The sequence below is a fragment of the Nicotiana tomentosiformis genome, chromosome 6 (genome assembly GCF_000390325.3).
Source record: "Nicotiana tomentosiformis chromosome 6, ASM39032v3, whole genome shotgun sequence".
Lineage (NCBI taxonomy): Eukaryota > Viridiplantae > Streptophyta > Magnoliopsida > Solanales > Solanaceae > Nicotiana > Nicotiana tomentosiformis.
Genome location: NC_090817.1, coordinates 94,713,712 through 94,739,667, shown reverse-complemented (window position 1 = coordinate 94,739,667; position 25,956 = coordinate 94,713,712). Strand labels below are relative to the sequence as shown.

General features: G+C 36.8%; 1 protein-coding gene across 1 annotated transcript; it reads left to right on the top strand.

The window, feature by feature from the left end:
- The first annotated feature begins 15,758 nt into the window (after positions 1 to 15,758).
- On the top strand, positions 15,759 to 23,093 carry LOC104100387 (outer envelope protein 61). The gene is made up of 11 exons (XM_009607598.4): positions 15,759 to 16,140; positions 17,091 to 17,321; positions 18,113 to 18,169; positions 18,258 to 18,386; positions 18,958 to 19,035; positions 19,154 to 19,224; positions 19,367 to 19,410; positions 19,510 to 19,717; positions 20,488 to 21,055; positions 21,713 to 21,856; positions 22,577 to 23,093. The coding sequence occupies exons 1-11, from the start codon at positions 16,045 to 16,047 to the stop codon at positions 22,721 to 22,723; spliced, it is 1,773 nt and encodes a 590-aa protein (XP_009605893.1). The 5' UTR covers positions 15,759 to 16,044; the 3' UTR covers positions 22,724 to 23,093.
- Positions 23,094 to 25,956: the final 2,863 nt, after the last annotated feature.

Genomic DNA, 25,956 nt, shown 5'->3' with positions numbered 1-25,956 from the left:
CATGACCTGAGACAGCATTATTGGTGGCGGAGGATGAAGAAGGACATAGTTGAGTATGTAGCTAGGTGCCTAAATTGCCAGCAGGTTAAGTATGAGCACCAGAGGCCAGGTGGCCTACTTCAGCAGATGACTATACTGGAGTGGAAATGGGAACGCATTACTATGGACTTTGTAGTTGGGTTGCCACGGACCTTGCAGAATTTTGATGCAGTTTTGGTCATTGTCGACAGGTTGATCAAGAAGACACACTTCATTCCGGTTGTGACTACGTATACTTCAGAGAGGTTGGCCCAGATTTATATTCAGGAGATAGTTCGGTTGCACGGTGTGCCAATTTCCATCATATCAGATAGAGTCCCTCAGTTTACTTCACAATTCTGGAGAGCAGTACAGAGTGAATTGGGGACCCGTGTAGAGCTCAGCACAACCTTTCATCCGCAGATCGACGGATAGTCGGAGCAGACATTTCAGATTTTGGAGGATATGCTCAGGGCATGTGTGATTGACTTTGGAGGTTAGTGGGATCGTTTCTTGCCTTTGGCCGAGTTTGCTTATAATAACAGTTACCAATACATCATCGAGATGGCTCCATTTGAGGCTTTATATGGTCGGCGATGTCGCTCGCCCATCGGATGGTTTGAACCCGGTGAGTTTAAGTTATATGGTACTGATTTGGTGAAAGATGCCTTGGGAAAGGTAAAGTTAATTCAGGAGCGACTTCATACAGCACAGTCCAGACAGAAGAGTTACACGGATCAGAAAGCGCGTGATTTATCATTTATGGTGGGTGAAAAATTTCTCTTGAAGGTTTCACCGATGAAGGGAATCATGAGATTCGGGAAGAAGGGCAAGTTGAGCCCAAGATTTATAGGCTCATTTGAGGTGTCGAGACGAGTTGGGGATTTTGCTTACGAGCTTTCTTTGCCTCCCAGTTTATCGGAATTTCATTCGGTTTTCCATGTATCGATGCTCCGGAAGTATCATGCCGACCTATCACATGTGTTAGACTTCAGCACAATTCAGCTAGATAAGAGCTTGGGTTATGAAGATGAACCAGTTGCCATTGTTGATAGACAGGTTCGCCAGTTGAGGTCCAAGAAGATTTCTGCGGTAAAAGTCCAGTGGAGGGGCCAACCAGTCGGGAAGTGACTTGGTAGGCCGAGGAGGACATGCGGAGCAGATATCCACATTTATTCAGCACTCCAAGTATAATTCTAAACATGTTCGAGGACGAACGTTTGTTTAAGAGGTGGAGAATGTAACGACCCAACTGGTCATTTTGCTTTCTAGAACCTTGTTCCCCTAAATAAGACTCCCCGTAGGTGCTTTTACTCCTTTATGACTTGCGGAGATGGTTAGTTTGGGATTTGGAAGAGTTCGGGTTAAAATCGAAACACTTGGTTCCTTAGTTGGCTTTAAAAATGCTAAGTTTGATTTCGGTCAATATTTTGATAAAACGACCCCCATAATCGGGATTTGACGGTTCCAATAGATTCGTATGATGATTTTGGACTTGGGCGTATGTTCGAATCGGGTTTTGTACAACCCGAAAATGTTTCGGCGCTCAATAGTGAAAACTAGCTATTTGAAGGCTTAAGGTTCTTTAAATTTGGTTTGGAGTAGGTTTTGGAGTAATCGAGGTCCGTTTGAAATTTCGAGCCTTGGAATAGCTCTGTATGGTGATTTAAGACTTGCACGCAAAATTTGGTGTCATTCCAAGTAGTTTAAGTATGTTTCGGCGCGTTCGGAGCAAGTTTGAAGAATTTGAAAATTTTTAAGTTGAATCAATTTGGTTGAAGGTATGATTTTTAGTTTTGAAGTTGTTTTACACGTTCCGAGGGTTCGAGCGAGTCCGTTTTATTATTTCAAACTTGTTGGTATGTTCGGGCAGGGCCCCGGGAGCCTCGGGTGTTAACCGGACGAGGCTCGAACCAATTTTGAAATTTGGAGCAGCAGCTGAAGCTTCCAGCTTCTGCTGCAATCGCACCTGCGCTTGGCCAACCACAGGTGCGAGCTCGCAGAAGCAAGCCCAAAGCTCGCAGAAGCGGCCAAGTGATGGCAGCCCAGAAGTCGCAGGTGCAGACGAGTTGGGCGCAGATGCGCGACCGCAGGAGCGGTCTAAGGGCTGCAGAAGCGGGAGCCAACGCAAGTGCAGTGCATGCACCGCAGAAGCGGACGAGCCGGCTAAGGGGGAGAGCCGCATCTGCGAGGTTCTTTTCCGCAGATGCGGAGCCGCAGAAGCGAAAATGTTGTCTGGGCAAAACGTTTTAAAGGGGCGAGGCTCATCCATTTTTGCCTATATTTCCTCCATTCTTGGGCGATTTTTGGAGCATTTTGAGAAGGGATTTCAACTAGCAACTTGAAGGTAAGTTAATTCTACACATTTTAAGTTAAATACATAGATTATGGGTAGATTATAACCTGTAAATCGTGGAGATCAAGGTTTTGGATGAAAAACCTAGATTTTGAGAAAAACACAATATTTTAACCACGGAAATGGTTATGAAATTGAATGAAAATTATACATTTGAGTTCTTGAGATTATGGGTAACGATTTCCTTCGAACATTTCTGGAATCTGGGCATCTGGGCCTGAGGTGAATTTTAGAAATTTTACCATTTTGGGTCGGATAATTAATTTAATAGTCTAATTTCAAATTATTGAGCATGTATTAATTATTTTGTATAACATTTGGATAGTTTCAGATTTTTCGGCACCGAATTGAGACTTTAACGCGACGTTGTGATCGGGAAGTAGACTTTGAGACAAGGTAAGTCTCTTGTCTAATCTTGTAATAGGGAATTTACCCCATAAGTAATTTAAATTAATAATTGTTACTAATTGCGGGGGCTACGTACGCACGAGGTGACGAGAGTCCATGCGTAGCTACTAATTATATTATGTCCGGGTAGTTTAGGATTCAAATTATGAATTACTTGTGATAATTGCATCCTTTATTTAATTAAAGTACTGGAATTATATTGAAAATTATTAAGAGGAAATAGTAAAAGACTGAAATTTCATATACTTGAATTTTTTATGCAAATTACTTGACTGTTAATAGAAATTGTACATCCTTATGTGTTAGCCTTATAATAACTTCTCACTCCGGAGGTTCATAAGAAAATGTCCTCCTTTCTTGTGGAGCGGCCGAACGCCTCGACAGTATAGATGATTCTATGAATCGTGTCGCACGTCCCTCGGCAGTGTAAACGACACTCTAGATCGGGTCGTACGACCTCGGCAGAAATCGTGCCTAATAATAATAATTACACGATGCCTTGTCATTTTATTACAGCTAGTGAAGCTAATTAATAAATTAAAAATTATTGAATTTGAAAGAATTATTTATTCCCGCTCGTTAAGAAAATTATTGTTATTCACATAAATCATGTCTATTTAAATATTTCTATTTTAATAATATAGAAAAGAGGAATTATATATTTAATTCACTAGTTGGATTGCTTAGCTTGTGATGTTGGGCGCCATCACGACCTATAAGTGAAATTGGGTCATGACACGAACGTGTAAGACAAACCACGATCGCGAACTAACCAACGCGATCGCGAACTAACCAATGTGATCGCGAACTAACCAACGCGAACACGAAGAAGGAAAAAGGGTCAGTCACCAAACAGCCTATGCGATCGATGTTGAACCTTCGTGGTCGCGAATAAGAACATCAGACACCGGCAAATCAGCATTCCAAAATAGAAGGAAATGGCCTGTAGCCAATCTGAAACACACCCGAGGCCCCTGGGACCCCGTCGAATCATGGCAATGAGTTCCATAACATAACGCGGACCTACTCGAGGCTTCAAATCACATCAAACAATATAAAAACTATGAATTGCACCTCAAATTGAACTAAATGAACTTATGAACTTTCAACTTCTACTACTCATGCCGAATCATATCAAATCAACTTAGAATAACATCAGATTTGCATGCAAATCCAAAATAACATAACGGGGCTAATCCAACTCTCGAAATCGCAATCTGAGCACGATATCAACAAAGTCAACTCCTGATCAAACCTCTCAAGCTTCCAAACCTTGAACTTTCGCCAAAATGCATCAAATTATCCTACGAACCTCCAAACCCAAATTCGCACACATCTAAGTCCAAAATCACTATACGAAACTATTAGAATCATCAAAACATTATTCTGCAGTCGTCTTCATAAAGGTCAAACTTCGGTCAACTCTTTTCACTTAAGTTTCTAAAATAAGAATTGTTCTTCCAGATCATTCCTGAATCATCCGAAAACCGAACCCGGCCACACACGCAAGTTATAATACATAATACGAAGTTACTCGAGACCTTAAACCACTGAATGGGATGCTAATTCTCAAAACGACCGGTCGGGTCATTACATGTCTCCTCGTCAAGCAAAAGAGCCATCTTCCTTTTCCCTTATGTGCCCAGTTGTATGTCAATATAAGCATTCAATTCTATGGGATAAGGTTGATGAGTTATTAAACAACCTTCCAGTAACATATTTGTGTTTATTTTGCTAATGTTACCACTTTAGTTTTTTATTTAACTTTCAGGTGTCTCAAAAAAATATTACCCATTAAAAGTTTTAGGTAACCTGTCTTACAACATGTTTAAACCTACCAATGCTTAGTCAAAATCTTTTAAAAATGCAGTGCCTTTTTATATATTTCTATATTTGTAGATATGCCACTAGGGTTAAGTTTTTATCCTGCTTGATAGATCATAATTTTCTAAATTATTATTTTGTTGACCTTTTGAAATGCAATAACAGATGCCTTGCCCAATATATATGTTGCTTTGCATTGATCATCTTAGATTTAGCTTGGTATGTTATCTTCTGGACTTATTAGTTTTCTTTTCTTTCTGTGCCAAGATAAAAGTATATTCCATCAAGTGCAACTTTAGCTTTTTTATAAGTGCGATCACCACCCGGAACATGATTAATTTAATTGTTTTTGTCTTTGGCGAAAGTTGGAAAATAGAATTTTTTTTGAAAAGTTTGACCGGGAGTTGACTTTATTGATATCGGGGTCGGAATTCAATTCTGGAAATTGAAACAATTCCATTATGTCATTTATGACTCGTGTGCAAAATTTGAAGTCATTCCGGATTGATTTGATGCATTTCGGCGCAAATTATAGAAATTGGAAGATTTGAAAACTCATAATTCGATTCGAGGTGCGATTCATAAATTCGGCGTTGTTTGATGTGGTTTGAGCCCTCGACTAAGTTTGTATTGTATTTTGGGACGTATTGGTATATTTAGTTAAGGTCCCGAGGGCCTCGGGTGAATTTTTTTATGGTTAACAGATTGATTTTTGGACTTGAAGGAACTACTGGAAATCTGTTGGTGGTGTTTTTGCTTCTGCTGAAGCTTCTTAGCAGAAGCGAAATTGGGAAGGAAGGCTGGATTGGGCAGAGGTCGCAGGTGCGAAGAATTTTCCGCACCTGCATGATTGCAGAAGCGGGTGAAGGGAACGCAGAAGCGGACAGTAGCGCAGAAGCGCAACTCCTGCCGCACCTGCGGTTGCGCAAAAGCGGAGCCTTGTCCGCAGGTGCGTGGTTTTGGCTGGCAGTGGTGTTTCGCAGAAGCAAAATTGGTCTCGCAAAAGCGAGGCCGCAGATGCGACCAATTGTTCCGCAGAAGCGGAACTGGGCCAAAAATGGTCATTTCTTCATTTTCGATTGGAATTTTTGGAGCTCGGTTCTTGGGCGATTTTGAGGATTTGTTCATGACTTCGACTAGGGTAAGTGTTATACATCCGAAAGTGATTATATTTCATAAATACATGATTATATTCATCTTTTAATTTGAGTTTTTATGGATGGAATTGGGATTTTTGTAAAACGTTTTTAAAAAAACGGAAATTCAAGATTTGGAGGATGATTTATTATTGGAATTCGATAAAACTGGTATGGTTAAACTCGTATCAGAATGAGTATTCGGATTTCGTAAAAATTCTGTCGGGTTCTGAGAGGCGGGCCCCGCATTGACTTTTGGTTGACTTTTTAATGCAAAATTTTGCGTTGACGTTTTATTATCCGGAATTGTTTTCGATGAATTTTAATGAAGTTATATAATTAATTTGGATAGATTTGAGTTGTCTGGAGGTCAATTCAAGCAAGAAGACTATTTTGGAATATCGGCCTAACTTCAAAAGGGTAAGTGTCTTACCTAACTTTGAGTGGGGGAATTACCCCTTAGGCATTGAGTTGTATGTGCCATTTGTGTAATGTAAAAGTCGTGTACGCGAGGTGAGGAGTACGTACTTAGTTTATATGTACAAATTATGTCGGTTAAAATTCGTAGACACCCTTAAGTATTAAATTGAAAATTGTTGGCACTTATTAAATCCTTTATTGTCATGCCTTATTCCTTGTTTGTTATGTTTGTAATTTATATGATAATTTGGTGTGATGGCCACTTGAATTTTTATGTGAATTCCGTGTGTTTGTTGATTTGATATTTCTTGAAAATAATCACATTATGGATTTTTCATCTGCAAATAATTAAGTAAATAAGTTTAAATTGAGGCGTTAATATATTTATCAAAATTTGGATTTAAGAAGAGGTTGTTCTTGTTGAGTTATTCTTTCGTCCTTGCTCTTGCATATTTACTTTGGGACTTCGAGGCGTTTACTCGGGAGATCCCTCTGTACTGCATATTTATTTTGGGACTACGAGGCGGTACCTCGGGAGATCCCCCTGTATTGTATATTTACTTTGAGACTACGAGGCGTTTACTCTGGAGATGCCCTTGTACTGCATATTTACTTTAGGACTACGAGGGGGTACCTCGGGAGATCCCCCTGTTGAGCATTTACATTTGGGTTTATGAGGCGATACCTCGGGAGCGCCCCTGTTGTTTACCTCTATTTGATGTGCTGTTACTTATCTATGAAGTACCCGTCGTTCACTCCTCAGTCATTTCATTAAATTATTATGTCTTCTGTCTTGTCAATTGCCCGTACGGTTGGGATAGAAATATGGGCACGAGATGCCGTGAGATATGAAAGTGAGTTGAGACCCGAGATTTTTAGGATTATGAAGTGAGGTGTCAACTGGTGATTTCACTTGAAAGAATTATATTCGAAAGGTTTTATTTAAAAGAATTATATTCGAAAGGTTTTATTTTAAAGAATTATATTCGAAAGGAAAGGTTTTTATTTGAAAGAATTATATTTGAAAGGTTTTATTTAAGAGAATTATATACGCAAGATATTTATTTGAAAGAGTCATATTGGGAGATATTTATTTGAAAGATTTAAATTCGTAAGATATTTATTTGGAGGAAGTATATTCGGGATATGTTTAATTGATAAGATTACATTCTAAAGATTTTTATTTGGAAAACTTATAGAGAAAAAATGTATATTTTCAAGGACTTGATTAATTGGTTATACTTGTCTTTATTATTCGTATGAGCAATATTTATGGTGTTCTTATTGCCTTGTTGTTTATGTCACTAGTTGATTATTGTTGCTATCACTGCTATCTGTTTCTATTATATTTTGTATGAAATGTTGTACAGGTTACTAGACTAGTGAGTGTCTTGACTGTACTTCGTCACTACTCCACCGAGGTTAGTCTTGATACTTACTGGGTACCGACTGTGGTGTACTCATACTATACTTCTGCACATTTTTGTGCAGAGCCAGGTATTGGAGATATCGGACTCGGGCAAGAGTTAGGGTATTGATCGCAAGGATTCAAGGTAGAGCTGCTTGGTCATCGCAGTCCCTTGGAGTCTTTCCATTATTATTGTACTGTCACTTTTATTCGAATAGTATTGTATACTCGATCCTTGAGATCATTGCATGTATTCAGTTAGAGTTCGTGACTCATTATTATCAGTCTTGGGAGGTTTTTATATTTGTTTTCGCTTTTGGTTTCGACACTTGTATTAAATTATATGTTTAAAAAAAAGACTCCAAATGTAATTGTAATCGGCTTACTTAGTCTTAGAGACTAAGTGTCATCACGATGCCTGTGGTGGAATTTTGGGTCGTGACAAGTTTCTTCTCCCATTACTTTGTTATCTATTTAAAAGATGAAAATTCTTTTTTAAGTGTTAAGTAGAAATAATCATAGATAAAGATATTTAGGAATCAAGCAAGATTCGTGTTTGATGAGAGTTTTATATTATATTTAAAAAACAATAATAAAATGCATTAGTTCTAAAGTAATGAGGTAGACCAGTATGTTGTATGAAATGATGAAAACCTTCAAAAATTCAATAGGTTTCTTTCTCTTCTTCTTTACACAAAAAATATTTCTCAAATATATTAAATCTAAAGTATAATGTACTACGTATCTAATGTAATCAATATGCAGCTAACCAAATATTGGATTAGTATCGTAATCACTCGGCAGTTGTCGAATTTTATTGTGTGAATTATCTCGCATATAAAAGTTTAAATTATTAGATTAAGTATGTGATAACGTGAATCTAGTTGAGTTGTTGGACTAAATACGTGAAAATATTTTGTCCTTGAACTAATCCAATTACAAGCTATTAGCATCGTATTCTCTATTGGAGGATATTTAGCATCCGGACTAATCACGAACTCTCTCACATGTTTTCAATTATTATCTAGAAATATATAGAGGAACAGACACAAAAACACAAAAAGAGAGACATATATCATAAAGCATAAATTGATAATATTAGACATGTTCAATGATTACTTAGGAAGTCATGATCACCAAGTATTGCAATAAATTTAATAATTTCCGTGTAAGACATAATTATTTTATTTACCAAAAAATGTGTTTTACCATAAAAAAAAAAGTCATAGAAAAAAGGATAAATTGACTCTAAAGAGCGAATCAGAGCGGATGGATAAAGCAAAACAGGAGCATATAATTCGAACCCAACAGAGAAAGAGAACTAAAGGAATTCGCTACACAAAGAGATGGAGTTTGACCCAAGGTTATTGTGCTCAAATGGTTTTCAAATATTTTTCGACTCTTAAAATATATTAAATCAAGTTATTTATGCTTATATACTTTTATAAAAAAAATAATATAATCAATTAAATTAAACATAAATGTCAAAAATTGATCTTCCAATTACAATATCCAACTATGATATATTAAGTGAATTTATGGGGTATTCAAATTCCCACATTGCATCATGGCCCTACACTTTTCTTCACTTTCTTTCTTATTCCAAAGCTTACCCCTTAATAAACTAATAGGGATAACCTTTCGCCTCAAGAACTAAAGTTTGCCTATATAAATGTGGTCGCCATTTTTTTGGGCCTACCGTAAGTGGAGAGATCCAAATAGAGTTGGAATTGTAACCGGAATAAGTGGTCCAAGAGGTTGTATGTAGCCCCGAGAAGGTTACTTACGTGTACCTATATATTTGTTGAAGCTATTTTATGAGCTCGTATAGGGAATGAGAATAAAATTTCAGTGTTTCGTGGTGGTGGTGTCCGTGGTTCTTTATAGTATTTCTGCATTCTATGTAATACTCCATGGTGTAAGACATACCACTGGACACAAAAAATATATCACTCATCGCGTTTTTTATGGGATGATTGACTTGCTTTCATTAATCCTTTTAATCTACCATTCTATGGAGGATGCGCTCTTAGGAGGTAAGCGCATTATGTTCTCTCCCGCCCTCGGAAAAACGGCCAACCTTTTTGGGCCATTCCTGGGAATGCGGTTGGGATGAGCTTTTACCTAATGGAATATCATTCAAGTGGGCATCTCATCATAACCTTCTTGTACAGAATTTTGCACACCGGGGTCGCCGCCAATAATGTCTAAGAGGATAGGCCCTAGGAAGACTGATTCTAACAAGCAGAAGACAGCTAAAAAAATTGTGGCACTTTCATGCAAATCTGCCACCTTTTGTAGTTCGATTTCACAAGAATTTTTTCATGACATTTTCAGCTTTGTCGGTGCTAAATTTCTTATGGTGATGATCTTGATGCCCGTGAACACTAATTTTGCCCTACTAAACTCAAGTTGTGGGCTCTTATTTGGTCTTATGTTAAAGGATTTTAAAGGGAAAACTGAATTCACCTACATAATTGTGGCGTGTTGTGTGTTAATATTTTTAAAAGCGGGGTATGAAACCTTTTTGTTAAGCCGGGTTGCTACCCATTTGCTTCTGGTTGTGTTACCTCATGTACCATATCGATTGGAGGTCCTCCGACGGTCATTGATGAGCTGACAACAAAACAATTACAAGCTTTTAGTGAGAGAGCAAAAAGAGTGGAAGACCTTCTAGCACTGAACCAGAGGTTTTAAGCTTTTGAACTTGAGAAAAGCCAAGAAATCTATGAATATGAATCTGCTTGGCTAGAGGCTAAAGTGAGATATTTAGTTAATGAAGATATTCTGATACCATGTTGAACTACTAGATCGAATTGGAATGATTGAATTTTCACTATGGTTCGCTTAGTAATATATCTACTCATTATTTGGGTTTTGATGCCACGAAGATATAGCTTTCTTATAGTGTATATCACCAAGAACTTCAACTGATCTTTGCTTTCTTCAACGGTCAACTCATACTTATCTAACCTTTTTTCCTTTCTGTTTGTCAATTTCAAATACATATATCTATTTTGTATGTATTTCATTTAGAATTTTTTGTTCCTAACTAACTTATTTGATAACATTGATCCTTCATATTAAAGAATATTGAATTATACTTTCATCTGCAAATACAATAATGAAGTACAAAAATTAAAAGAAACAAAAAACGCATCAAAAGGTCAGCTTGGGGTGTTCTCTGTTTTAGAAAAGATATATTTAAAGAAATCATAAAATATATGCTTTTAAGATATGGAGATGGCGCTGAAGCCTTCTTCGGCTAGCGGAGAGTAGTAGAGTACCAACTTTCCTATGGGTGCTAAGAATAAAAAAAAATCCAAAACTCATGCAACAACATCACATCCAGCGAAGACCCAATTCAGTTATAATGTAGGAGAGAAAGAGGATGTAGTGAGAGTAAGAGTTTGGAAAACTGACTGAAATATGGTTGAACTAAGTTGGAAGAAAACGAAAAGGTGTCTTCAAAAAAGAGAAATTGCTTCTCCGATGTAGGAGAGAAGGAACAATTTGATGGAATAGACAACGGTTAGCCGTGGCGGATCCAGAATTTTAAACTGATGGATGCTCGCCGATAAAAAATCCAAAAGAAGAGAAAATATGAGTTTAGTTGTGGATGCTCACTCTATATTTAACTAACTAATTTTATAATTGTCTATGTAAATTTACTACATCTAGTTAAAAGTAATGGGTGCTCAAGCACCCATAAGTGTCCATGTACATCCGCCACTGACGGTTAGACGGTTGGATTTGGGAATTCGAGAGTGTGGAAAGAACTTATATAGCAAAGAGCTAAGCCCTTGGATTGATACAAATAATCGGTTGTGATTTAATAAACTTATGTCAAATGGAGTGGGTTTTCGAGTAGAGGACACGAAAGGAATTATGAGGAAAGAATTTCGGTATTTTCGTGAACTCAGTCTCGGATGTACTTTTTAACCTCAACAACACGAATTCAACAGCTTAGGTGAATAATATTATAAAAGACTGAAATACCCTCTAGTAAAAATTTCAAATTCCATCAAGCACACATGTCGAAATTGCTGCCGAAGTTCACTCTTCTATATAGTAGAAATCTTGAGTATGATCGGCCTATGCCAAACAAATTCTAGCAATGGAGTTGTATTTAAATTCTTTGTGAGTGAATAATTATTTTCTATGACAATAATTTTTATAAATTTTTTTAAGTAATAGTGTTATAATACATTTTATGTAGTTTTAGGTATGTAAACTTTATTTTAAATTTAAGAAAAATTATGTATTTAAAACCTTATATTGCAAAGGCTATATTTTATTTTTCTGTATGGAGATATTAACTATATATAGACATGCAAAAAAAAATATATGAAACATGACTTTGATCAAAATAAAAGTCCAAGAGTGAAACAACTTCTTATAAAAGCAAAAGATTGCATGTATAAGTTTAGTTGGATTTTTTTTTGTCCCTTTTCTTCTTTTTATCACTAACATTTGACTATTTTCTCTTTAGTTATCTAGAAGCGTCGTAGTAAAATCTTTCGTAGCATAAATAGCTCTAGAATATGAATATTTGATGAAAGATGTGGTCATATAAGCTATAATTAATGGTGCTATTATATGCTTCTTGCTCTTGCATACAAGGTTCTATATATATATATATTTGAGAAAGATGACTTCATACATATACTTACGTACGTAATTCAATGAGTCTCCATTTTATTGCTTTTCGTTTATTATATTCTTGAACTTACATTATATGCAATATACTTCTTAAATATTAGGGTAATATATTTTTAATACAACATTAAAACAACATCAAAGTTTATCATTATGAATATTTTATGCATGATATGTCCATTGAAAGAGAAAAGGCAAGGTTTGAATACTCCACAAAATTGCAATCAACCTTGAGAAGGTTATGTCAAGGCGTAATTGAAATTGTTATGGCTGAAGAATATGATGAAGATAAAGTTGATCAAAGAATGATGCTTCTGACATCGTATATTGGAGCAATCAAATTTTCAAATACAAATATACCAAAATATATTTGATAGCATGACGGCTAGAGAAGAACAAAGATAGAACTAGTTGGAGAGTATGCCTTCTTAATTCAAAAACGGTCTTAAGGTTACAGAAGAATACCGACTTTTGATGTACTTAAATTTATACTTTATAATGTGTATGCATTATCCATTTTTAATAAATGATACAGGATATACGTGCAATGTGCAATGCACGTGACGAGACACTAGTTATTCTTAAAAGAAGTTTGATAATTGAGTGCATTAAATTCCTACCTTTCAAGTATATTGTCACATCCTTAGTTTTTAACTAAGTACACGTGCGGCACTTGATAACTTACTTATGTTCTAGCACAACTTGCTCACGATCTTGCTATGTCAAGTCAGCCTAAATTACTACACCCAAGATCGCTAAGGGAATGTTAGATAAGAAAGACAAGAGAAATTTGTCAAATGAAACTTTTTATCATAGTGAACTTGATTATTTTTCTTGACGAGTTACAAATAAATATCCCCCTTTATATACTAGTCTTCTAGGGGCTAGTGAGTAAATAAAAATTATTACCCAAGTCCCTTATTATTTACAAGTAAGTCCCATCTCTAGAATCTTCTACATAGCTAGAATCTTCCAAGGATTTTTCTAGCAAATCCATAGGGTTCTAGGGTCTTCCTAGAGAAACCTCTATATTTCTCTAGAACCTTTCCATACGTGCTAGTCTATTTCATATGTAAACTTTCCATATGGTAAAAATATATGCCAAGTAGAATCTACGTGGCATGATGATGTGGCGGGTCATGACACTCTCTAATACCCAATTAGGTGCCGCCCTCGGCACAAAGTATCGATACGTACGCGCGCGCACCTCACCTTGGTATCACCGGAGATCGTTGTCCATTAGCCATGATGCCCTATGAAACGGTTTGCCTTCCCATGTCAAAAGGTACTGGTCACCTTTCTTCTTGCCCTGTTTGTACTTTGGACGGCTAGCAATGATGACCTCGATCCTCCGCTCATCGGATGCCTCTCCTTGCTCTTGGCCGGAATCTCCCCATGACTCGGCCAAGTCTAGCAGCTTCTCAAGAATCGGGTCCATGCTTCCACTCCCTATTTGGCTACCCTCCGTGGTCCCAACCTTGCTAGCAAACTTGACCCCTCTGCTTGGTGCATCGCTTAAGTCTGATAGCGTGTCATCACTTTGTAACTCGCCATCCTCTTCAACTATGTTTGCCCAACTTTTCTTGCTGCCACCATGCTCCATTTGCATGGCGCCAAGATAGGCTTTGGAATCCGCTACTTTCGGCTTAGATTCCAAGCGCATCTCCCCAATGAAGACGGTTCCTCATGTGTCATCCTTGTGTGCCTAAGCAAAGTTCTCGATCATTGTTGCAAGCTTCCCCAACTCTGGGCATTCACTTGCCCCATGTGATCCTTTACAGAAGTAGCACCCTCCCTTAGGCACGTACTCGCTACCATTTTTCGGCCCCTTGCCGTTTCTTTTGGACCCCTATCCGTTATAGGATGGTCCCTTACCATTGCCCTTGTATACCTTGGTTATACCTTTCTTGTTGTCCTTGTCATGATCTCCCCCATCCCTCTCGGCGTTGCCTTCTTTAGACTTGGCAGGTTCCATCTTGAAGTCAACGAGAGACTCGGCTACCGCTATGGCCTAGTCTACGTTGGCTACTTGATGTCTTCTTAACTCCTACTTTGCCTAATTTTGTAACCTATCTATGAAGTAAAAGAGGGAATCTTCCTCGGACAACGATGTGATTTGCAGCATTAAGGTAGTGAACTCACGCACATACTCCCGAATTGTGGCCGTCTGTCGGATCTCCCTTAGCTTCCACCTAGTCTCGTACACCACATTCATCGAGTAGAATTGCTCTTCAACTCCTTCTTGAACTGCTCTCATGTCTCAAACTTGCATAGCCCTTTTTTCCATGTTGGCACACTTCCGACGCCACCATAGCGCGACAACCTCAGTTAAGTACATTGAGGCGTTGTGTACCTCAACAATTTCGTTATCCTCCTTGACTACCTCAAAGTACTTATCCATCTTCCAAAAGTAAGTCGTCCACCTCACATGCATCCCGTGCACCGTCATACTCCTTTTGCTTAGGGACCTTCACATTTGTCCCTTTTGCAAGTACGACACCCTTGATAATCCCGACCACGGTACCCTACGAAGCTTCCTTCTAGCAATCTCTTGAATTTTTTCTAATATCCCCTTAGTCATAACCTTTGCCCTGATACCACGTTGTCACGTCCTTAGTCTTTAACTAAGTACACATGCAGTACTTGATAACTTACTCATGATCTACCAAAACTTGCTCACAATCTTGCTATGCCAAGTCAGCTAAGGGAATGTTAGATAAGAAAGACAAGAGAAATTTGTCAAAGGAAGATTTTTATCATAGTGAACTTGATTGTTTTGCTTGATGAGTTACGATTGAATATCACCTTTCTATACTAGTCTCCTAGGGGCTAGTGAGTAAATAAAAATTATTACCCAAGTCTCTTATTATTTACAAGTAAGTCCCCTCTCTAGAATTCTCTACATAGCTAGAATCTTCCAAGGAATTTTCTAGCAAATCCATAAGGTTCTAGGGTTTTCCTAGGAAACCTCTGTATTTCTCTAGAACCTTCCCACATGTGCTAATCTATTTCATATATAAACTTTCCATATGGCAAAAATATATGCCAAGTGACACCTACATGACATGATGATGTGGCGGGTGATGACAATATAATCTATAATCTTAAAACCTCAATTCTGTCATTTTAAAATGTTTGTTAGCAATAGAGTTGTCAAACAAGTAGCATGTCTCATCAAAAAAGAAAAAGAAAAGAGATTAACACAATTATCAAACAAATCCTAAACACCAAAATCTTATGGTAATCAGCAGAATCCCTTTCTCTCTTTTCCTTCCCTAATATTCTCCTAGTGCCATAAAAGAATTTACAGAAAGAAAAAAAAAAGGCAGTTGCCTTAAGGAAGGGTATTTACTTTCAAAGATGGAGGGATATGGTATGCCTCAGAATTAGTTAATAGTGTAGATCGTCACAAATAAAAGTTGGAGGGGTATGGTATACCTCAGAATTGGTTAATGGTGTAGACCATCACAAATAAAAGTTTGAGGGCCTTCACTTTCCCTTTAGTCCTCTACCAAAAAATAAAATTTCTAGGATTCCTTCATTCGTACGTCTCTCTTCTCTGGTAGGCGTCCAACCAATTACGACTATTTGCTTCATTCTCTTGTCTTCTTCTTCCTGTGCCACGAACGGATCACTATCATACACGATCATATATATATTCGAAACAACTACGTTCGGTTATATTTAAAACAATTTTGTGAATCGGGTCAAATCTCGGATAAATTTGAAGTTTTTGTCTACCGAACCGTCTAATTTGATCGGAATATTTAGAAAACAATCAGATTTTCCAATTGGTGTATTTCGGATTAGGAAGAATGTTCAACGGCATGATGGATCCAGAATTGATGAGAATGGCTCAAGAGCAGATGAGTCGCATGTCCCCTGCTGATTTGGCTCGGATGCAGCAGCAGGTTCCTTTACTTCCATACCCTTTTCGTTAAAATTCACAAACTTGAATTCGTAATTCTTTGTATAAAGGGAATATTTGAATTTGAGTTTTAATTTGTTGCATGAATAAGTTACTGTTATTCAGATAGAATTAGACTTGGAATGACTTTAGCCCCTTTTTGGCCAATTTGATGAATTGTTTTGGTGCGTTACGAATATTGAAAGAGGAAAACATTAAGGATTTATTCATCACCTTACTGATGGGTTAATTAAAAGCATAAGGTGAGGAGTGGCTTGCTACTGGTGAATTATAGTCGGTCAGATTTAGATCCCTCGAAAAAGGAATAAAAAGAGTTTTTGTGGATTATTTTGTGATTTGTTTTGGTTTGGAAGTTCTGATTTAATGGCTGGTAGCAACCAAGGGTGTGGTCACGGAGGTGGGAGGAGAACCATGAGGTCTCAGGTTCAAATCCCCTTGCAAAAAACACTACTAATTTCTTCCCATCCGCCTAAGCCTTAGTGGGCAGAGGTGCCTGGTACCTTTGTTGGTGGGAGATAACAGGTACTCGGTAGAATAGTCGAGTTGGCGGCCCCGGGTACCACTGTCATAACCACAAAAAAAAAAAAAGATTTGATGGTGGTAGCTTGTATTACTATTCTGTTATCGAAAAGCTTGTATTACAGCTCGAAAATTAAAATGCTTGACAGGTTTGAAGAATAAATTACTGCGTCTTGTGTGAATGGGTCAGTTGGAGTTATTAGGACTGGAATAAGTGCAAACTTTTAGTAATGAAATTAGTTGGACTAGTGGACTTTAGTGGGTGAAACCTCCTATATGCTTGCTCCTGATCACCAAGCATTTGTCAGTCTTTCATTTTTTCTTTTGAATTTTTGGAATTTGGATCAATCTCCGCTTTGAAATGAATTCGGATAATTTTTTCCTTATCGGTCCTGACACGCTGCTGATTTACAGATGATGTCTAATCCCGAGTTAATTAGAATGGCTTCGGAAGGCATGAAAAACATGAGACCAGATGACTTCAAGGTTGCTGCAGAACAGTTGAAGCATACCCGTCCAGAGGATATGGCTGAGATTGGTAAGAAAATGGCTAATGCATCACCTGAAGAAATAGCAGCGATGCGTGCCCAAATGGATGCACAGGTTAAATATGAAATTAGTGGAGCTGAGTTGCTGAAAAAGCAGGTAATTTATTTTGTGATACACAGATTAGATGCCCATTAATTCCATTTTTGCAATCATTTGGTTTCAACTGTGTATAAATCTTTTGGTACACACTTAGTTCTATCTTGAAATGTTCTGGTACGGATCTGTAAATTGGGGCTTATAGAGAACATCTCCTATCTAACACACTTTCTTAAGATTATCTAACACATTATTGGTTAGGAAGTGATAGTTCTTGTTCCTCTTTTCTTTAAAAAGAAAAAATACAAGGCTTAATAGAGTACGGAATTACTGGAAACATTTACCTATATACCAGATCAATAACTCAATGAGTTCATGTTCATTCGTATGATCAATAAGAAGAGAGTTACTTTCTTTAGAGCATGTGAGCTAGATTTTACATCTTTAATTAGCTGTAGTATAAACAAGCTTGAACTATCTAATATGTTTCTTAAAAATACCATTGCATACAACTCCCTGTCACGTATGGTTGTGTAATTCGATAGTTACCTTGCAAAAAATTTCTCTCTGTCTCTGCATGAGATAAATAATTTGTGACTTGTAAGCTGCAGGTCTAACCTGATTTATGACAGTTATTATATATCTTTACTAAGCAGTTACTCTTGTAACATAATTACCTCCGGTTGGTATGATTCTTGTCTTGGATGCAATGTTATATTCTGTGATACTGCAATAAAATTGGCTGTTGTGACTTTTGATTTAAATGCTAAACAGAGTATGAGGTGCTTGAAGGAAGCTTTGGTTTATTTCCCATTCTAGCTTATTTGAGGATCTCTATGTATAAATGGCAGGGAAATGATCTTCACACCCAGGGAAGGTTTAAGGAGGCCCTGCAGAAATATTCTCTTGTAAGTCTAACCTTTGCCTTTTTGATTTGCTTGTGTCGGCACAAACTTAAGTTTCTGTTCTGATTATTTCTTTTCCTTTGGTTATCAGGCGAAGAAAAATCTGTCAAGTATTCCTGCTGCAAAAGGCAGGAGTCTCTCATTGGCTTGTTCCTTGAACACGATGTCGTGTTACTTAAAAACTGGACAATACGATGACTGCATAAAGGAAGGTAGTGAGGTATGGGGGTAATAGATAGTTCTTCAAGTTTGTCTGATTCTGATAGTGCTTCAGGTTTGCCTAACTTTGAGGCTCAATGATTCTAATTAAAATTGTATTCTTGCATAACATGGTGGGGGACCATGTGCATCCAGCTCCAATTGTGTTCCTCATTATATATTTGAATATCAATGTGTGGATTTTCTGTTTTAGATGTCCAAGGGCTGAGGGTTGTTTATTCTATGCCGAAATGAATTTTCACTTTTCTTCGTGTCTATTCTAAAATAGTGTTCCCTTTTTAAAAGAAAAATGTGATTACATATTACATAATTTAAAGGTCACTTTTACACTTCTCGCCTCAGCTTTTTTTCTTAAAAGAAATTATTCTCAGAAATATCAAAAGAACAACTTAAAGGCCCGAAAGTCATACCCATTAACGTTAAATGTTAAACTTTTTCTACTCTCATCTTAAAACCCAAGTGAAAACTTGACATTCAAGTCTTATGTTAGTTCAGCTTTGAGATTGAACCATACTTGAATATGATTCTCAACTGCAGTGTTATGGTGGTTATTTAATACATGGCTGGTGCAGGTTCTGGTATATGACGACAAAAATATCAAAGCCCTTTATCGTAGGGGTCAAGCTTATAAAGCTCTGGGACAGTTAGAAGTGAGTATTTATCGACTCTTGTATGACTTTTCTCATTGTTCATTCTTCGTTCCAGTCCTTCCTTTACAATGTCAGATATTTGTCAAGTCTTCTCATTTCTATTTTCTACCATAAACAGGATGCTGTGTCTGACTTGAGTAAAGCACACGAAGTCTCACCTGATGATGAAACTATTGCTGATGTCTTAAGGTATTCTTGTTTACACTTTCTATAATAACTGGTAAATGTACGTTCCATGGGGTATCCCTCCATTTACCTTTTAGATCTCTTTGCTGAAATTCTAGTGCGCATCAGGTTTCAGATGCTAAAGATTTTTTATTTGCTTATTTAGGGGAGTCCAAGAAAGATTGGTGAAAGAAGGTGGTGCTCCAAGACGTATGTTATTTCCACATATCTATATTTTAGCTGTACTTGGATTTTGTTTTTAAAAATATTCACATGTTAATTGAACTTGAGTCCTCCTTTCTCGGGCAGGTAGAGGAGGATTGGTTATTGAAGAATTGACTGAAGAAGAACCACCAGTGTCTTCTGAAACCGCGGACAGTCAAGTTGCAGAAAGTGTTGCGTCACAACCACGAGAAGCGATCAGCCCTCCTAAGAGTCAAAGTGAAATCCTTGGTGGGCCTCCCTTATCAAATTCAGAGTCTTTGGAGGCTTTAAAAAATGACCCAGAATCCATTAGGTTTGTTTCTTGATGTCAGTTTTTTAATGTCAGTTCAATTCCTTATATATTTTATCCGATCATATTTTAAACCTGTATTGGCTTTTGTCTGTGTGGAACTTCTTTTGCTCGTGTTCTTGTCATGTAGTTGAAGAATGACATATTAATGACCATGACGTTGCAAAAACTGCTTCCTTACAAAACTATATGCTATTTGGTACTCTCAAATTTCCCACCCTCTTGTACTTTGAAACTCTGAATTGGTTTAGACTATTGATTATGTAGTATGTTCTTCAAATTGCATCTTTCTCTTAACTTTTTTCATGCACACATAGTCCTTAATCTTTTGAATGTTTTATTTATCTTGCATCTCAAGTGTTGTTGAGTTTATGGAAACCTGTTGATGACTAGATAGTTACTATAGTTGTCAGCGATCAGATTAGCTTGTTTATTTCATTTTCATACTGCAAAACATAATTAGGCATCTAGGTCATTGGTCTGTGGTAAGATGTGTCATATGCTAAATCTCGTCTAGATGCAATGTCTAATATTCCATTGTACTTTAATCCTTTGCTTGGTGCTGCTGAAAGGTCATACTTTGTTATGATCAAATTCACTTGCTTAGGAGAAATCCTATGCTCTAAACATTGCCCTTCTTCTTTATAGCAATCATTTCCTTTTTTTTCTTCTCCTTGTATAAGATTGTGTTCACCAATGTTGGCAGTCATTCGTAGTTTAAACATAACTCAGGCAATAATGATACACCTTTTAATTCTGTTGTATGGTTGTAGATCCTTCCAGAATTTTATTTCTCGCACTGATCCAGACACCCTAGCTGCCTTCAGTGGCGGAAAAGCCGAAGGCATACCCCCTGAAATGGTAAAGACTGCCTCTAATGTTATCGGCAAGATGTCACCTGAAGAACTACAAAGAATGGTCCAGTTGGCTTCCTCCTTTCAAGGAGAAAATCCGTTTCTTAATAAAGGTTATTCAGATAACTTTGGGCCTGGTTCGGTTCCTCCAAATGTAACGCCCGACATGCTGAAAATGGCAACTGATATGATGGGCAAGATGTCTCCAGAAGAAATGCAAAAGATGTTTGCAATGGCATCTACGTTAAAAGAGAAAAGTCCAGTATCAGCTGCAACAACTATAGATTATAGTGGGTCAAGGCCAAATCAGCAGTCAAAACCTCGAGACACTAGGGAAAGTTTCAAAGTGGATGACAGTGCAAGTGCAAGCGCTTCAGCTGAAGGGTTTTCTAATTCAAATAATGGTCTTCAATCAAGCTTATCAAGCTCAAATGCTGATCTGCAAGAAGAAATGAGAAACCAAATGAAAGATCCAGCCATGAGACAGGTGTTTACTTCAGTCCTTTCTTGTGAAAATTTGCATATCAGGGGCTTTATTCTTTTTCTTGGTAATGGTTTGTATTAGTATTGCCTATATCATTAATAAAGATCCAACATTCATATTTTCTCTAATGTTCCTACTGCTAACTCAAAATGTCCTGAGTTAAATTTGTAAAATACCTTGGTCTCTCCACTAACCCAATATTCAGACCATTATTTCCTCTTTTTTTTTTGTTTTAATTTGGTTGAACTGTTTTAAGATACCATTCCACCTTGACTTTTCAGCAATCCATATTTGAAGAGAATAAGTAAATTTTTATGTAAAATAGCACATGCATTGAGGGCCCCATGAGTTCCAGTGATAAAAGAATTTCATTATACCCTTCTTTAAATTTTCATATCTTATTTGTTCTTTATCTAGAATGTTTCATCACTTGTTGTGAACCGTCTGATAAAACTTTTAAGTCTACTTTTTTAACAAATACCAATGTGGGGGTTAGTTAGACTTCTCTGCCCTTTACATTTATCCATTTATGAGTGGGTGCTTTTAGAGGGGCTGTGCCTTCACTACTTCTGCATTGTACGTGCCTCTACCTGTTTTTATGCTGACGTATCTAGGTCTTCGTTGATTTACTCCTTAACACTTGGTTCCTGAAATTGACAGATGTTCTCTTCAATGATTAAAAGCATGAGTCCAGAGATGATGGCTAATATGAGCGAACAATTTGGATTGAAGCTCAGTCAGGAAGATGCAGAGAAAGCTCAACAGGCAATGTCATCATTGTCACCAGATGACTTGGAAAAAATGGTAATTATCAAAATATGCTGGTGTGATTGTATCCCCCTTTTCTCTGTTCTTCAAAGGAAAATTTTCTTCTGAAGGTGTGCCTTTTTTTCAGTGAGCAGTTTTGCATTATTATGACACATTTCTATTTCATGTGATTGGCACATATAATGCATCTTCCCTTAGAACCAATATCCTACTTTTCTCCAGTTTAGAATGAAAAGGCCGAAGTCTATCTTGTGTTGGTCCAAGTAAAAGTAAATGGTTAGTGAGCTGTGGGAAATCGTAGGAGAAAGATCTTATCACTAAGAAGGGAGCACATATGAGTGAAGTGGTGCACATTTTAAAACTCTTTAGATGAGAATATGTTGAAACCACGTCTTTGGATCATATGGGGTTTTGTCATAATTTGGCTTTTATGAGTTGGATTCTTGTTGAATGAAATAAGCAATACAATTCTGAACATTTTGCTAGTCATATTGATGTTTAATGCTATCCTATATTCTAGCATCATGTTATGCCACGAGAATCCACTTGAACAGTGGGCTTGTGTTCTTGAGAAATTTTTCTGACCTTGATTATTTTCTGGGATTTGTAATTGTCTGGTTTCTGAATAGTTTATTTAATTCATCTCTTTGTTTTAAGTTCACATGATAACCTCACATTTTAACCATTGATTGTAGGTCTAGTCTCGTGAGTAATTAACTTTTATACATTCTAAATCTTTTTTTCCGAATATTGTAGATGAAGTGGGCTGATAGAATTCAAAGAGGAGTCGAAGGCGCGAAGAAGACGAAAAATTGGCTCTTAGGGAAACCTGGCATGATCTTGGCCATACTTGTGCTGCTTTTGGCAGTTATCCTTCATTGGCTGGGCTTCATCGGGCGCTAGACTTGACGTGTTAGCCAAAGCCAAAAATTAGCTGACAGAGCTGTCATTATGACCCATGTTCAACAAGTGGAGTAGAGTTTGGGATCCTTGTTGTAGTGCACTTAAAATGGGAATTTGTGGATGAAAGTATTACCAGTTGGTTGGAGATGACAGCACTAATTTTGTTATATTAATTTTCTTCTTTTTCTTTTGATTTGGGGGTTCTGATGTATTTGCAACTTGACAAATTTTTTAATTCGTTTTTCAGGAGTAGAACCCACCATTTCAACATGATTTTTTTTGTAAAATTTTATTCTTTCCGGATTCTGAAATCATGAACTGACATAATTCATAAGTATTACGTACAATATAACATTATATTTTTTGTTTCTTTCTGATTCTGATTAGTCATGTCTGATGAAATATTCCCAATGTGATTCATAATTTTGTCACACTAACCATTTGGCACACTTGTGGCTTGTGCATTATAGAATTTTTGTGTGTGTGTTGGGGGTGGTTGTTTCAGCACCCGGTGTTTAGTATTATTTGGTATTCATATTAGGATCCTGACTAATCAAATTTTATATCGCGTAAGATATCCATTAAATGGGTTAGCACTCCCCGAATCAAAGATACAGTTTTTCATAGGATATAGGTACTGAAGTTTTTACTAACTCTATAAATAAAGAATATGGACATTTATAAATGAGGTAAAGTATAATGGCAACTGCATTAGTAGGGCCATTGTGTTTGGTTATTGTTCTGAGTATTAAATCGTATAACGACAATGTTATTAAACAAGTATATGATCGAAAAGCTGGTACACTAGTAAAATAACTTATGTTCATAAATGACAAGTAAAAGGAAAACTCTCAATTTGGTGATCTGAAGATGACAAGGAAAATACACCTGCTAATCAGTACGTTTCATCACATATTAAAGCTTTTCAACTGTCACATTCATTTTACGAAGAAAATACAACAAAATAAGCAAATAAAAAAAAAAGTACAAATGTTAACATGGTAAAGTTCATGTGGACCATGTCTCCTAGTACTTTTGTAGAAGAGATCAAAAAATCAATAGCGTGTCCATTCGATGAAATCTTTACTCAATTATGGGGTGAACTTTCGTCAAATTACTCCCACCCACCCTAACAAATTATTAATCTTCAAATGCCAAAATTTTCTTCAATTTCTTTTACATTTTCTCCTTATAATTGCACTCAAGTCCTTACTTATTTTGCTTATGCCATTTTTAATCCGCCTCCTTCTGAGATGGGGTCCTCCAAAATCCAGCTCCATAGAACCGGTCCCACATCTCCGTTTCAAAATCGGCGGCTTCTCGTACTCCGTCGTAGTCTCCGTCATCTTCACCGTCAAACTCCTCCTCCTCCTCCTCCTCGTTCTTATTTTTCTTCATCGTGTTCCATAAATCATCCTCTTTCTTCTTATTCCTCAAAAGCCTCTTTCGCTTCTTCTTCCTCCACATTTTCCGGCACAGTCCCGTCGGAACTTTGTACACTGCCAGTACCAGAAAATGCATCACTGCACATGGACAACAGCAGCAGACCATCGCACACTCCGCCGCCGTCCCACCAGCCACCTCCCCTATCCGTTTGTGAGTACTCCCACTCCGCTGCTTCTCTTCTTCCTCCTCCTTCATTGTATTTGATTCACGAAATCACTCGTTCGAGATTATCAAAACTCTGTAGTAAATGAATGACAGATAATCATGAGAATCAAATCAACGATCAATTTTTATTTATTTTTTAATTTGAAGAAAGAGAGATTCTCGGAAAAGAAATCGGACTTTTCTGGAAAGCAGAATCCTTCGGTCAAAGGAACTTAGAAAATCATCGACTTCAGAGGAACTGAGAAAATCTAGAGAGACGTAAGAAGGATGGAGAGGTTATATTTCGAAGAAACGGAAAAGGGATCCAATTGTGATTTAATAAATAATAATAATAATAATAATAATAATAATAATAATAATAATAATAATAATAATAATAATAATAATCTGTACTAAAAACATTTTGGAGAATTACGGGTTAGACCCGTTATTAGTAGGAGTGTAAACATATATTTAAAAACCGATTAAATTTACTGAATTGTACCGTATCGAATCAATTTTTAGGTTTATTTTAACAACAACAACAACAACAACAACAACAACAACATTTCAGTAAAATCTCACTAATGGGGTCTGGGGAGGATAGTGTGTACGCAGACCTTACCCCTATCCTGACGGGATAGAGAGGCTGTTTCCGAAAGACTCTCGGCTCAAAAAGAAACAAAAATACAAAAGGACAAAAGGACAAAAAGGAGACTATTAGTATCACAACAACAATTATATAATAAATAGAAACACCATGAAATCCAAAAGAAGGATGCAAAACAAAGGGAGACAATATTAGTAAATATTAGTATCACCACGACAATCATAAGAACAATAGGAACACCATGAAATCTAGAAGAAAGATGTAAAGAAAAAGTGATAGCTAGTAAATAAGACATGCATTGAAAAGCGAAATAGTAATCCACAACATTGTCACTAGCTATCTCAGACAAAAACCTTACATGACTAGTCCCACAATGGTACGAAGTAAGGCACGACTCAACTACCTCCTAACCTACAACCCTAATACTCGACCTCCACATCTTCCTATCTAGTGTCATGTCCTTGGAAATCTGTAGTCTCGCCATATCCTGCCTGATCACCTCTCCCCAATACCGATAATTATGGTAGATTTTTTATTTTATGAAAATAAACTAAAAAAATATCGAATCGCACCAAATAAATTCACATGTGAAAAATATATTTATATGTTAAGTTTAAAAATAATAAAGTATTAAATTTTTTCTTGGACTTTAAAATTATGAAAATGGTTACAAGCCAACATGTAATTAAACTTAAAATCTTAATTCTCATACCTATTATGGTACTCCTATAGAAACTAAATTATTTTCAGCATATTCACTAGCAAGATACAAGATATTCTAGTGATTATAAGTAAATAACTATAATATATTGAATATGTTTCTTTCGTATGATTAATATATTTTTTTTGAATATTTAATCTTGTATAGACTTTATTCTTGAGTCTCGATTTCGTTAATATCTTTCCACTTATGTGATTTATATTTTCTTTGCATATACTTAATTTCTTTTACGCTGCTGTAGAATAGTTGATGGATCTATACTCTAACCATCTTTCATGTTTTCCTAATTCATCACTATTTAAATAGTAAAAA